This window comes from Elephantulus edwardii, unplaced genomic scaffold, assembly GCF_000299155.1.
Source record: "Elephantulus edwardii isolate Elephantulus edwardi_28Jun2011 unplaced genomic scaffold, EleEdw1.0 scaffold00116, whole genome shotgun sequence".
NCBI classification, from domain to species: Eukaryota; Metazoa; Chordata; class Mammalia; order Macroscelidea; family Macroscelididae; genus Elephantulus; species Elephantulus edwardii.
The window spans coordinates 3,799,656-3,814,015 of record NW_006399866.1 but is presented as its reverse complement, the minus strand read 5'-3'; the positions used below and the strand labels follow the sequence as shown (position 1 = coordinate 3,814,015).

At 48.2% G+C, this 14,360-nt stretch overlaps 2 protein-coding genes across 2 annotated transcripts in view; both read right to left on the bottom strand.

Moving 5' to 3' along the window:
- Positions 1-174: 174 nt before the first annotated feature.
- ZDHHC12 (zinc finger, DHHC-type containing 12) lies at positions 175-3,049 on the bottom strand. Its single transcript, XM_006892485.1, has 5 exons — positions 2,921-3,049; positions 1,527-1,663; positions 1,105-1,182; positions 692-858; positions 175-556 (listed from the first exon to the last, which is right to left on the bottom strand). Exons 1-5 carry the CDS (start codon positions 3,018-3,020, stop codon positions 235-237), a joined length of 804 nt encoding a protein of 267 aa, XP_006892547.1. The 5' UTR covers positions 3,021-3,049; the 3' UTR covers positions 175-234.
- An 8,665-nt stretch (positions 3,050-11,714) lies between these two features.
- Positions 11,715-14,360, bottom strand: part of ZER1 (zyg-11 related, cell cycle regulator) — a 26,517-nt gene continuing 23,871 nt past the window's right edge. Inside the window, exons 15-16 of the mRNA XM_006892484.1 lie at positions 13,769-13,871; positions 11,715-11,993 (exon numbers count right to left, since the gene is read on the bottom strand). Of these exons, the coding sequence (XP_006892546.1) occupies positions 11,936-11,993; positions 13,769-13,871 (161 nt within the window). The 3' untranslated portion in view covers positions 11,715-11,935. The remainder of the gene's footprint in view (positions 11,994-13,768; positions 13,872-14,360) is intronic.

Genomic DNA, 14,360 nt, shown 5'->3' with positions numbered 1-14,360 from the left:
GCAGCCTGGCTTTGGGGGTCAGGTAGAAGTCTTGAATTCAAGAGTCTGTTTGTTCCCTAGCAGCCCACAGGTCCACTTCCTGGCCTTCCTACAGAGGTCTAAGCTGCTCACAGTAGCAGAACCTTGTCCTCACCCTCCACCCTCAGGCCTGGGAGGAAGTGAATAGGAGTAAGGAACTGCAGGCAGAACCTGGTAGGTTTCAGGCACGAGATGGTGATTCTGCCTCCAGTGATCCTACACAGCCTGGATGCTGCCCTCCTCCTCCTCCTCAGCCCAGAGGGTCTCCCAGGACCCTGAGGGCCATCCACAGAAGAAATGGGCCAGGTTTCGGATCAGGCCTCGGTCAAAGGGATTGTTGGAGCGCTGGCGGAGGTAGGCAATTCGGTGAGAGGAGATGAACTCCCAGGTGGTAGTGTTGCTGGCCACAAGGTAGAGGTGTGAGGCCAGGAGCAGGCCAGCCACCAACGAGAAGAGAGACAGTAGTAGGAACGTGACGAAAAGAAGCCCACTGGACCGGAACCAGAGGCCCCAGGGCTGGAAGAACCTGAGGCCAGACCTGTAGGACAAGGTAGAGGACCGACAACTGATGGGTGTAGTAGTGCCACTTCCTTCTTCCTCCTGCAGAGCCTTGGGGAGCCCTGGCCTCATAGGTACCTGCCCACCTCCACACCCCAGCCACAGCAGTGCCTACCATGCCAGATACAGGGCCCACAGAAGCACCCCCAGTTGTAGGGCCAGGTAAGCCACGAAGAGTGGGTGGTTGCGCTCCCCCACGCAGTTCTCCATCCAGGGGCAATGATGGTCATAGCGGCGGACACAGCGGCGGCACTCCCGACAGTGCCGGGTCCTCAGTGGCTGCTGTGGGCATCAAGGGGGGTTGGGACTCAACACTGTATCTTCTAGGGGCCCAGAATGAGGGGAGAGTTGGGGATATAGCTGTGACTGTGGATCTGGAAGATCTTTCTGGAAGAGGAGTAAGACCAGGGCTTAGCCTTGAGACCCAGGACATTTGGGCAAGAAAGTCAGGGAATGTCAGGCCTACTCCTGGTCCTCCCCAGGGGTCCTGCCTTGAGGGTCCTGCCCTGGGGGTCCTGCAGCACTCACCAGCACCAGGCAATATCTGCAGCGCCTCAGGGGGATGGGCTGAGGAACCATGGCTGTCTGCTCCTCCTTTGGCTCCTCCTAAAAATAGGACAGAGCATAAGATGAGGCACCCCTGGAAAGCAGTTGGCACCAACAAGTGTCCACCCTGGGGCCAGCTTAGTGCTGTGTGAGGACAGTTTGGGGCTCATCCAGTGGGTAGAAGAGCTAGTGAGGGGTCAAGCACATTAGACTAAGAGGCTTGTGACCTCTGCAAGTTGCTGTGGCTCTTTGGACTTTGACTCCCTCACTGTAGGGTGGGCTTTTAGCTGCTCCTGCCTCAGAAATGCCAAGAGGATTCCTCCAGCTCACAGCCTGGCATTCTGGGATCTTGGGTCCCCTATTGCTGGAAGAAGGGATTCAAATCCCCAGGTTCCCCAGGTTACCTGGGGCTGAGGTTGGATGTTCACGTAGCCCGGGTCCATGAGTGACACAGCCAGGTAGAGCAGAAGGGAGCCCAGCACAAGGAGAAGGAAGGTGAGGGGCAGGAGCAACTCTCCCTGCTCCTCCCATTGCCGCAGCTCTGGGGAAGCCAGAGGTGAAGAATGAGGCTGGGTGGAAAGGGTTGGGTGGGACTGAAGATGGGGAAAGGAACAAAGGCCTAGAGATGGAGTCTGAAGAGGGGTCAGATGTGGCCCCAACATGGGGCCCAAGAGGGGGAGGGTTACTGCCAGAAAAAAAAAAGTTATATTCTCTATGTGGAGGGTAATAGTAAGCCCTAAGTTATGGGGTCCTGTTTGTGTTTCTGAAAACCCTTCTGATGCTGGGGAAGAGATGAATAGGGGGAGCCTGTAGACACAGCAGTCTGTACAGGCTGGAAAGGAAGGTGCTCTGACAGGGAGTGTGGAAAGGTCAGAATGGATTTGGGAGGAGGGTTCAAGTCTGATATTTGTAATGGTGAGAGACTGGCCAGGTCTGAGATGCCCATGAAGAGACATGGCATAGTGAGGCAACAGGCCTGGATGCTGCAGGACCCCAGGCCAGAGGAGGGAGGGTGCAGGCAGTGCCTGGGTCCATGAGGGTAAGTGAGGAGTATTTTGGAGGAAAGGAGCTGACTGAGTTTGGAGATAGAAGTCAGCTAGACAGCAGAATAAACAACTAATGCCCCTCATCATAAAAGGAATCAGATAAGGAGAGGAGACTGGGGGTTCTCTTCTGATGGGCAGGTCTGGGCGGGTTTTACTTGGTGAAGTGATTGAGGTGTCTAGAGAGGGTCACGGAGGGCAGTACTGCCACCAGTCCAGGGGGAAAGGTTTAAGAGGGAAGGGTGGGGCAGGGAGGGTGGTGAGAACTTGTGTCAGAGGCCTCCACTAATAAATAGGTAAAAAGCCCTGGATAGGGGGCTTGTTGTTATGACTCCACCACAATGCGAAGAAAGATGCCTTTCCCTCTCCTGTGCCATTCTCATTATCTCTGGTATACTCAAGCCCATTCTAACAATGCGTAGGGGAGAGTTAGGGAATGTGGAGCTAAGTGAGTGATACAGAGCAAGAAACACTGCTGAGATTAAGGAAAATCGGGGTTCATGTAAGGTCGTCAGATCTCGTGGACACCGAATGGATCCTCTATCTTGCCAGGATGGACGGGGCATCCAGCCGAGAGCAAGAAGATACTACGATTAAATGTGGACCAACTGGGTGTCAGGCAGAAAGCAGGTGGCTCATGAAATAATAGGTGGGGAGTGGAGCTGGAGATCAGGTGGATCCTGGGAGTCTGGGGACCCACAAGAGTCCCAAATGCGGGATCGGGTGGATCCGGGATTGAGCGGGGTCCGGCTCACCGGTATCGTGTAGGAAGAGCACCAGCGTGATCCCCCAGGTCAGCACGGTGTGCCCCGTTCGCACCAGGACCCCAGGGTTGAGGCGCGCCAAAGGCGCCATCACCTCGGCCCGGGGCCCCACCCGGAAGAAGCGCCTGGGGGGTGGACCCTTCGAGGGAGAGAGGCCGCGGCCACTTGGGGATTGGAGAATCCTGGAGGTGGGCGGGGTCAAGCAGCCTGCTTATTGGATGGAATCTGCAGCCTTGTGAGCCCTGGAGCCAACAGGTGCCTGAAGATGCTGAGGGCGGGGCCGGCGCGCGCGCGCTGCCCGTAACTCCCCGAAGTCAAACCCCCTCCAGCCAGGTAACTTTTTAGGTCCAAGGAGCACGCGCAGGTCTCAGTTCCGCCCCTCAGGTTCCGCCCCCAGCCTACAGCTCACAGCTCCACGCATGCGTGCGTCCGTCCTACTCCCTTCAGCGGTATCTGTGACTTCAAAATGTAGCATTGTTTCCATTTCAAAAATTCGGTGATTTAGGAAGCCTCAAGAGGGACAACACCACGACTTGGGTCAGGTACACTTCAGCCTTTGAAACAAGCTTTTTATTTTTTAACACTATAGAGAAGTCGTAAATCCTTGACAATTTGTCTTTTTGTTTTTCACGGTGTTGATTATTGTTTGGTCCAGCTGTAAGGAATTTTGTATTCTTTATGTATATATAGGATGGTGAAGATATTGAGTCTGTTAACAGCTTTAGCTTGCTTGACTCCACAATCAGCACTCTTAATACCAGCAACCAGGAAATTAAAAGACAAATTGCATTGGGAAAACCAGCTGACCTCTCCAAAGTACTGAAGAGCAAAGATGACATTCTGGAGACTAAGGTGAGCCTGATTTAGGACAGTCATTGCAATCACTTGCTATGCAGAAAGCTGGACAGTAATAGGGAATGATAGGAGAATTGATGCCTTTGAGCTGGAGTACTGAATGGACTGCTAGGAGAACAAACAGGTTCATCGTAGAGAGGGTGAGATCAGGCTTCTCCTTGGAGGCAAGGATTATGAAGCTTCGTCTGACATACTCTGGGCATGTTGTAAGGAGGGACCAGTCCTTGGAGAGGGACATCATGCTTGGGAGAGTGGAGGGGCAGCGCAGGAGAGTTAGACTCTTGATGAGATGGACTGATTCAGTGACTGGGGTAATGGAGGTAGGTGTGTCAGAGACAATAAAATTGGCACAGGATAGAGCAGGGTTTAGGGCTGTTGTACATAGGGCCGACAGAGCTGCAGGTCACTATATGGCACATAGTAATATACAATAATGTATAGGTGTAATTTATATTGAATCCATATTTGTTTGTCATCAGTAAGTGCTTTAAGTTCTCTTCAGCAAGTAAGGATTGTATCATCTATGTATCTAAAGTGGTAAATGAGGAGCTCTGGTGGCCTAGAAGAAGCTGTACTGCAATCCCAAAGGCATGCAATTGGAATCCACCAGATGCTCCCCTGGAGGAGGGACAATCTCCTCCTGTGGTAGTTGGATCTGATTTGATGGTACACAATAAAAATTTTGTAAAAAAAAAGCTGTAAATGAGACTTCCTCCAATCTTGGTGTCATATTTTACACCAAGTAACCAGTTTCTCACATCATTTACCCAGGATGCAGACTAAATAAGAATGGTGAAAGGCTACAACCCTGATGCACAACTTTCCTGATTTTAAATCAGATTATCCCCTTGTACACATTAAGGCTAACATTGAGAAGAATGGGAATCCCAGAACATTTAATAGTGCTCCTATAAAATCTGTACCTGAACCAAGAGGCTATTGTGCAAACGGAGGAAGGGGAAGCACTGTTGTTGTTATGTGCCATCCTGTCACCTGTAACTCATAGCAACGTTATGTACATTAATTCTGAACCTGGGCCTAACCTGAACCAATCCCATTATTTTCAAGAAACCTAATCCCATTTCTCCATTCATTGTATCAATCCATCTCACTCTGGTCTTCCTCTCCTGTGCTGTCCCTCCACCCTTCTAAGCATGATATCCCTCTCCTTGGACCGGTCTCTCCTGGCCACATGCCCAAAGTATGTGAGAAAGAGATTAAAAATCTTGCCTCTAGGGAGCAGCTTGTTTTAACTATCTCTAAGACAGATCTGTTCTCCTGGAAGTCCATGGTATGTTCAACATTGTTCTCCAGCACCACAACTCAAAGGCATCGATCCTTTTTCTATCATCCTTAGTTACTGTCCAGCTCTCTGATCATAGCAAGTAATTCTGAAGCCCATGGCTTGGATCAAGCACACCTTAGTATCCAGACTGACAGTGTTGCTCCTCAGGGTCACATTCATAGTTAAAAAGACCATTTCTAGATCAATCTTGAAATACAGTGTTGTGAGTGACAGGATAATATCCATATGCATACAAGGAAGACCTGTTAATACCACTATCATTCAAATATATGCACAAATGGCCAAAGAGGAGTAAATAGATGACTTCTACCAACTCTTGCAGCCAGAAATCGATTGAATATGCAACCAATATACTCTGATAATAATGAGTGATTGGAATGCAAAAGTTGGGAACAGAGAAGAAGGATCAGTAGTCAGAAAGCATGGACCTGGTGACAGAAATAAAGCTAGAGATAGATAGAATTCTGTACATCAATGACTTATTCATTGCAAATATCTTCTGTGAGAAACATAAATGGCGACTATGCACCTGGACTTCACCTGATGGTCTACACTGGAATCAGACTGAGTACATCTATGGAAGAAATCACTGGAGAAGCTCAGTATCAGCTGTGAAAAGTAGGCCAGGTGCTGACTAGAACAGACCATCAACTACACATGCAAGTTCAAACTGAAGCTAAAGAAGATAAAATCAAATTCACAAGAACCAAAATTTGACCTCAAGTCTATCCCACTAGAATTTAAAGAGAATCTCAGGAACAGGTTTGAGGCCTTGAACACTAATGAGTGAAGGGAACACCACAAGGATTAAAATTAAGGAAAGTGTGCATCAGGTTGCATCCTTTCTCCATATCTATTTAGTCTGTACACTGAGCAAATTATTCCAGAAGCTGGACTCTATGAAGAAGAATGTGGCATCAGGATTGGAGGAAGACTCATCAATAACTTTATTATGCAGTCACACACCTTGTTTGCTGAAAGTGAGGACTTGAAGTGCTTGCTGCAAAAGGTCAAACACTGTAGCCTTCCATATGGATTCCATGTCATCGTCAAGAAAACAAAATTCCTCATCACTGTACTGATAGGCAACATCGTGACAGATGCAGAAAAGACTGAAACTGTAAACAACTTAATCTTATTTGGATCCAAATCAATGTACCAGCAGTCAGGAGACTTATAGCACTGGGAAAGTCGTCAGTCAGGAACCTCAGAGTACTGGAAGTTCAAACTAGGCTAGGAAATAAACCAGTATAAAGTAAAAATTAAGAAAATATACCAGTGCCTACCAAAAGAAGACACCCCCCCAAATGTATTATTTAATTTGAATATCAGTGTGGTATAGAGATTTCTTTAAATAAAGCAATTAAACAAGTATCTTTCCAGAAAGCGATATAAAAATAAATACCTTTGACAATTAAAAAAAAAAAACCCAACTAGGTCAGGGGCAGACTGTGAGTCAGAGCATCAATTACTCACATGCAAGTTCAAATTGAGGCTGAAGAAACTGAAATTAAGAACCAAGATATGATATTGGAGAAGAGTACTGAATATCATCTTTTTTTTTTTTTAAATTGTTGTGTACCTTTGAATCGGATCTGACTGGCACAGGAGGAGACTGCCCCTCCTTTTCCAGTGGAGCATCTGGTGGATTCAAACTGTGTGGGATTGCAGCACAGCTTCTTGCCACTAGGCCACCCAAAGCTCCCCTACTGAATATCATTTTGGACTGCCAAAAGAATAAACAGACATGTCTTAGAGAAGGTGCAGCCAGAGTGCTTGGAGGCAAAGGTGATGAAGATTTTCACCTCACATACTTTGGACATATTGCTAGGAGAGGTTATTCCTTGGAGAGGGACGACAAAAGAGAGGTGAACTCTCAGCCAAGTGGATTGACACAGTGACTACAAGGCTCGAAATGTGTCAGAAATTGTAAGAATGGCACAGAATAGGGCAGGATTCAGATCTGTTGTTCACAGCATTGCTGTGAGTCATACTCGACTCAATGGCACTTAACAACATCCCCTTCCTATATGCAGGTTCTGCAGGAGCACAATCTCTCATTGTTCCCAGTGATTGGCCCTAGGTGGTGGGCATGTGACTTACCAACACCAATCAGTGTCACTCCATATTTACTGATATAAACTCAAATTCATTGCTGTTGAATCAGAACCGACTCATAGCTTCAACGAGTGTTCAGAGGCTGTGAATTGCATAGCAGGCAATTGTTCATTTTCCTACCGAGGAACCACTGATGGCAGCCCAGGAGGTACCACAACTTTAGCGCAAATCATTATAGACTATGCCACAAGAGCTCATTTAGTATACAGGTGCTCAGGAGGGTCATTCTTCTGGAACTCAAGCATAGGGTATCAGATATAAGGGCAACAAGCAGCCGTCTTTATTCCATATGGAGATAGCCTGTCTATGAGGAGAATGAAGACAGCTTATAGAGAGATTTGGAGATGTGGAGCAATGAAACAGGGTGCAAGAAGACAGACTTAGTGACATTGTTTGGGGCCCCTGGATTGAGGTATGCCTTGATTTTTACCTGTGGATCTCCTGGGTGTGTTAGTCAGTTCCCACTTTGACTACCTGGGTTGGGTTTGGAGTTGGATGTCCTGTTAGTTCCAGTTCCAGCTCCATCTTAATGATGCCAGTGGACTCCAGACTGTGCACTGTGGGAATCTCTAGTATATGAACCTGCTTAACAAATAATTCTGAACCTCTGAGTCAGGAACTGTGCTGAGTGTGGGGTGCACATCGCCTGGTATCCATTTCTCCCTTGATCTGTTACCAGTATCTAGACTGGTCTTTGAGCACCAGCTGTCCCCATTGTAGTGCTGTCAGTCAAGTTGCTCTAACTTCCCAGACCCCAGGGAGGTGGGATGCAAGACCTAAGTTCCTGACTTTTATTCTCCCTTGAGACCTATGACTTTTATCTTAAGTATAGGGCTACAGGGAAGGAGACAGGAAGAGCCAGGGTGGGTTAATCACCGAATGGCAGTGCACTGAAGCCAGAGCTCCTGGGCTGCCCTGGTGTACATCTCTTCTGAGGCCTGGCAGACTAGCTGTCTGGTTCTGTAAACCCTGCCACTTCTGAAGCTCTCTATCTAAAGTATCCTAACTTGTCCAGGGGTCTAGATTGATGCTCAGGTTGAGAGAGATAAAAAAGTCAGTTAAGTTAGGATTGACAATAAGCCTGGCAAGGAAGTGGGTTCACTGCAGGATTGCATCAGTTTATGGCAAGGATCCCTTTACAACTCCTTTACAACTCTCTTGTCTGGAAACATGCTCCTTAAGTACCTTTCATTCAACATTGACCCTGTGCTTCATATACATCTATCAGTCCACAGGACAATTCGGTTCCCATTAGAGTTCATACTTCTTACACAGAATCAATATAAAGGCTTTCTGCCTTATACATCTGTCTGTCTGTGGAGAGCTGGGTCATCTCTGAGGGCACTGACTGATAAAATACTATTTCTTTATCTATGAAACAGAAGATTGCACTCTGTGCTATAGAATGCTCCCAAATCCTGCCTTAGCCTCTCTCCCTCCCTTCCAGTCATCTCACAAGTTAATGTACCAGGCCCTGGGCTGTGTGCTGGGCTACAGTGAAGCCCTGACCTACCACACAGTGTGATGCTGGTGAGTGACAAGATAAATGCTGTGACAAGGTGAGTAGGTTTATCTGGGCAAACAGAGGGGAAAGTAGTCAGAACACAGGGACTGGCATGCGCCAAGGCTGGGGAGCTAGAAATCTTGGCACTTTGGGGAAACTCATTTTGCGCTTCTTCACTGTAGTAACTTTGTGAGACACAGTCTTAGTGTCTTTGTAAATGGATTATCATGAAGTTATGAGGAAACGCAATGTACACAGCACCTAGCATAGGGGCAGAAGGATGACATATATCAGCATCACTCTCATTTCCCCTCAGACAGTGACTACTCATTCATCAGAATCCAAGGAAAGGACCCATGGTTCCTGATGCCTTTTCTGCAAAGTGAGCCAGTGGCCAGTGGCAGGGGGATAGAGATGAATCTGCTATTGAGAAGTCTGACCCAGTGTCCTGCTCAGCACAAAGAGGAGGAGGGTGGAGTCCCATGAGAAGGGAAGAGGAAGCAGAAAGCTCTGGTTCCAGAAACATGTTTAATCAGGTCCTACTGCTCCCCAATGAGCTCTGATGGCCTTATGGGTAAGGAGTTGCACTGTAAGCACAAAGGCAGGCAGTTTGAGTCCACTACCTGCTCCTTGGACAAGGAAGGGTCTGCTATAAATTGTTTCTGACTTGATATCAAATAATAAAAATGCAACGGTGCTCCCCAATAGCAGGCTTATAGTCACACAGAGATAAAATAAACACTGTTGTGTGGCCTGTGAGGAATATAATCATATAATTTTTTATTTACTGTGGAGAGTAAGAAAGACACTGTTAGTGACACTAGGTTGGCAGATATAACTAGTGACGGTGCTGGGCCAAGTTGGGGCCTAGTCACTCCCATGATTTGGCCCCCGCTACAGGAGTGGCATCCACTTCCTAAATCACATGCCTCCGGAAACACTATGAACTTTGATAAATGCCGATAGTTGTAGAGGCGCTTCAAGCCTTTTGTTCATAGGGTCGCTATGAGTTGTGCTCGACTTGAAGGCAATCAACAACAACAACAACTTCTGTTCAGGTCTGTTCTTTTCCTTAGCTGTAGCTATGCAGATGCTTCGCTCTTCCCTGCAAGGCCCTTCTCCTACTAGGGCCATCTGTCTAGGATGCCCTGTCTCCAGGGCCCCAGGGCTTGGCCCAGCAGCTCATCGTCCCACTGATTAAGCATAGCCATCCCTTCTTGTGAGAACATAACTGCTGTCTGTCATTGAACCCTATTCCTCCCTCTCCCTTAAGCACTATTGCCCAGTCTTCCCTGACCCCCAACACATATCCATTACCTACAGAAGGGGCCTTCTTTGTGTTCCCCTCGACTTACATTTCACACATTGGGTCAGAATCTCCTATTTAATATTCATATTCGTCAATGAACAGAGCCATTCTGAGCAGGGCCCCACTGGTCCAGGTGCCAGCTGTATCTAAGGGAACAGCTCACTCTGCCCACCTGTTCTTTGGCTACAGTGGACTGGGCCTGTGGCCAGGCATATGGGATGACTGAACACATCCCTCCCCCTCACAGAATGACCCACACTCAAGGCCCAGTGCCCGCAAGGCCCATGCCTCTTTCTGGCCCTTGGAAGCCAGACTAGCTTACCCCCGTCCCTTCCATAAAGAAGACACTGCATCTCTGCACTTTGCACAAAAATGTATTTCTATGACATCCCAAATTACAGACATTTACCAGGCCCCAGGTGGTGAAGCAATGTGGGATGAGCTTGCTGGGGTCTGGCTCAAGCCAGAGGAGCATGGGAGAGAGGGGCAGATGCAGTCAGTCCACCTGCCACCTTCCTGGGCTGGGAGGGAAGGGCTCCAGGAGAAAAGGCCATTTCTTCCTCTCCCCTAAGGGTGCAAAACCTAGCTTATTCCCCCTGAAGGCAGAAGTACTAGGAGAATCCAAAAACAGGCCCAGGGAAGGAGGTGGGAGATTCCCCTGAGGGCTGTGTTTAGGATCAGCCCTGCTCCCCAGGCCCAGTCATCCTGGGGGGCTCCCCCTCAGGAGCAATTCAGAGTTACACAAGAGAGTTATAGAGACATTTGTATCTCACACGTCTCTGAAACACAGCACAAGGTTTCCAAGGAAAGCAGCAGGGCAGGATGGGAGCAACGAGGGAGGGGTGCGTGGTGCCGGCTAAGTGTTCCAGGTGCTGGTCTGGAGGCATGTCTGCCTGTTGCCACAGTGAAAGGCTGGCGTGCGAGTGGGACCACCTACTTCTGGGAGAGGCAGGGTCCTCTTGGCAGCGGGGCAGGCAGAGGAGTGTGGCAGGCTCAGTTCTGCTGGTGGGAGTGCCTGGGCACCTTAGGTGTTGCAGGCAGGTGAGGGGCCATGGGTGCAGGGAACAAGCCCCTGGTCCTAGAAGGAACTGACTTCCAGGGCCAGGAACAGGTTCAGGATATGTTTGGCAGGAGGGGCAGTGGAACCTGCCCCTGAATTCTAACCATCCCTGGGGTGGGGCCTTCAACAACCTGGGACCTGGTGGGAGACTAGGAGACAGCCTCCATAGCAGCATGGCCTCAGGCCGGCCTGGCCAGAAAAGAGCAGGGCCTTCCATAGCAGACCCCAATCCCTGTGTGAGTCCTCCTTGGCTGGGGCTGCTCAAACTGAGGCCTGGGAATGGCTCAACTTTTTGCCCCAGATGGCCCACAGCTGGGAGCACCAAGGCATTTGGGAGACACAGTAGGGTTAGTTTTAATTCCCAATCCCCAGCAGCTGAGGAGCCCAGATGGGGTCTTAGGCTTTGGTGGGTTGGGGTGCTGGAGTGGGAGTTAAAGGCCTGCTGCCTCTCATCATAGGATTTTCCTGGGAAAGGACCGGACACTCACAATGTTGTAGGCATTTAGCCTAGTTGGGATCGAAGTGAGTGTGGCAGCAATGAAGGCTTTGAACTGGGGCTTGAGAATGGCCAAGGAAGCGGTGGAGACTTAGGGAGAGTTTCTTTTGTTTTTTTACAGAAATTATACACAAAACTTCACACTTCCTAACCAAAAAAAAATTATATATATATATATATATATATAATATATATATCTCACTAACGTTAAGGAAAAGCGTCGGTTGTGCAAAAGTTCCCCCGTGCCTCTTCCTCCTGCGGGATGCTCCCTGGAAGGGGGCTGCCAGCTGAGTGACTTGACAGCACTTCCTCCTGGCCTTGTGGTCCAGAGTGATGCCAGCCGTGGGGGCAGCAGTCTCTATCTCGAAGTGTCCATGTTCTCCTCTTTAAAGTTACTGCAGTGCTCAATCACCTTGCTGGAGATGATGACAGGAGAGAGGATTAGAGAATGGGCTTGGGCCCAGGGTGATCAGTTAGCTGGATTAGCAGAAATTAACAATGACGTTGACATTGACTGACTGAGATAATGTGCCTAAGTGGTTGACATAGTGGCCAGCACATGTAAAAGCACCTGGAAACAATACCTGTGGTCACAAATTACCATTACCGTCACCCCGTGTTCTCTCTCCCTTTTAGCCTCCTCTTTGCATCCCTCAGTCTCGGGGCATGTGAGTAACGGATTCCTTGAACCAGCTTCACTTTCCCCATGCCTCCAGACTTTTGACTTTTTTTCTTCCTCAAAGTCCACTAGTGTTCTCTACACTGACTGCACATTGGAGCCATCCAGAGAATCCCGATCATACTGATTACTAAATATCCTGACTCAGCAGCAGGTCTGGGGTTAGGCTGGGGAAGCTGTACTAGCACAACAGCCTCTGACACTTTGTAGCGGCCAAGCCCAACATGGCACTGGAGAATGCTCAGAGGGAGTCTCTTGGCCATTCCAGACTGACCGTTGGAATTACTCCCTCATTATAGTCAGATGTGACCTTAGATGGTCCAGCTTTCCTGTTCAATACTAAATCCCTGGGGGAAGAAGGGATTCACCACAGCTTCAAGGCACTAAAGAGGTGCCCAGGGTCTTTTTCAGGAAGTAAGAGATATCTGGACAAAGGACAAATGGAATGTTCTCTCAGATGCTATCCTTGCTGTCAAGCAGGTTGACCAGTTAAAATAGCATTTCAGGTCTCAGAGCAGCTTAGTGACAAGGGCAGCTTATTGGTTATCATTACTCAGTGCTGCTCAAATTACCTGGAATAAATATTAACAAAAGAATATTCCCAGGCCCACTGGAAAAGAAACTTGTAAGAAGTGAAGCCTGTATAGTATGAATAATTTTTCCAGGTGATTCTTTACAGAAAGATTAGGGTTAAGAGCTACTCATTTTAATGGCCTTTTTTAGTCACAGTTAATTTTTACAATAGTTTCTTTTGCTGAAAATGGTGGCAGCATCTGCCCATGAAGAGCAGCCTGGTTGAGTTATCCGTGGATACTCTGCTAGATTTTTCCTCTATTTTTTACAAAAAAGTAAGAGAGATTTACTAGAAAGTTACATCCCACAGGGACAGACCTCCCTTGAAAGGAAATATGGAGGGGAGGCACTCACTTTATTTTTTATTCTATATTGTGGCTAGAATTAGGACAAAAGTTTATTGGGCTGAACTTAATTATTATCTCTTCTACAAGGGATCTTTAACAAAGCAGTTAGTGCTGAATCTGAAACGTGCCCCAGTCTCTCATGTACAGATGGATGCAAGCCTCAGGGCTGATGGGATTTTTGTCTGAAACCTCGTAGCAACAAAAGGCTTGACAACTCTGCTGTGTCAGTGACATCGACACACAGAAACCTGCACTCTGTCCTGTTTTGCTCTCTGTGTCCATTCCCTGGCTGGAATGCCCTTTGCCCAAAGTGACTGGCTGTGCTACAAGAAAACTAAGCTTTCAAAGTAGGGCACCAGTGTTCCATTCAGAGCTTGACTGTCTAGTTCCTGGCCATATTGTGGCCAACATGATACTCCAGGAGTCCCTGGCTAGAGAGCAATGCCCTGTTTAACATCACACTCAACTTTGAGCTGCCCTTAAGAATTTCAGCCATTCCTATTCACCAAAGGTATCCTTCATTTCCTTATTGTGTCCCTCAAGCTTCCCGGATCAAGGAGAGTCATGTAGAAACACAATGCCTGTCTTTTACCGGGCCATCTCCTTGGTCTCCTGTCGGGCAGTCGCCATCTTGATCATGTCCCTCAGAAGGGGCATCCCGCCTTCTTTGATCAGCAGGGGGCAGTATTTGTCCGCTGTAGGGTAAAGGTAGACAGGTGCTTATCAAGAAGGGTCTTCTATCAGTCTGAGGTCTAGAGGTCATGCTGGCCCTGAGGACTGGGCAAGGTTGCAGCCTGGGCAGAAAGCCCTGCACTAACTGAGATGAATGGACCAGCTGTATGGACCAGAACTGCCAAGTTCACAGAAGAGATGCAGATAGTGAGGCCTTGGAAAGGCATATTTCGGCTTGGAGTTTCTGCAATGATTTTTCTACACTAGTGACTCTTTGATATGATGGTCCTCAGTTTTTTAAAAATACAGATTTCTTCTGGTGGCCTAGTGGTAAGAAGCTGCACTGCAATCCCAAAGGCGCATGGTTCGAATCCACCAGATGCTCTGCCGGGAAAGGAGGGACAATCTCTTCCTGTACCAGTCAGATCTGATCTGACGGTACACACACACACACACACACACACACACACACACACACACACACACACACACACACACACAAAACAAAACCA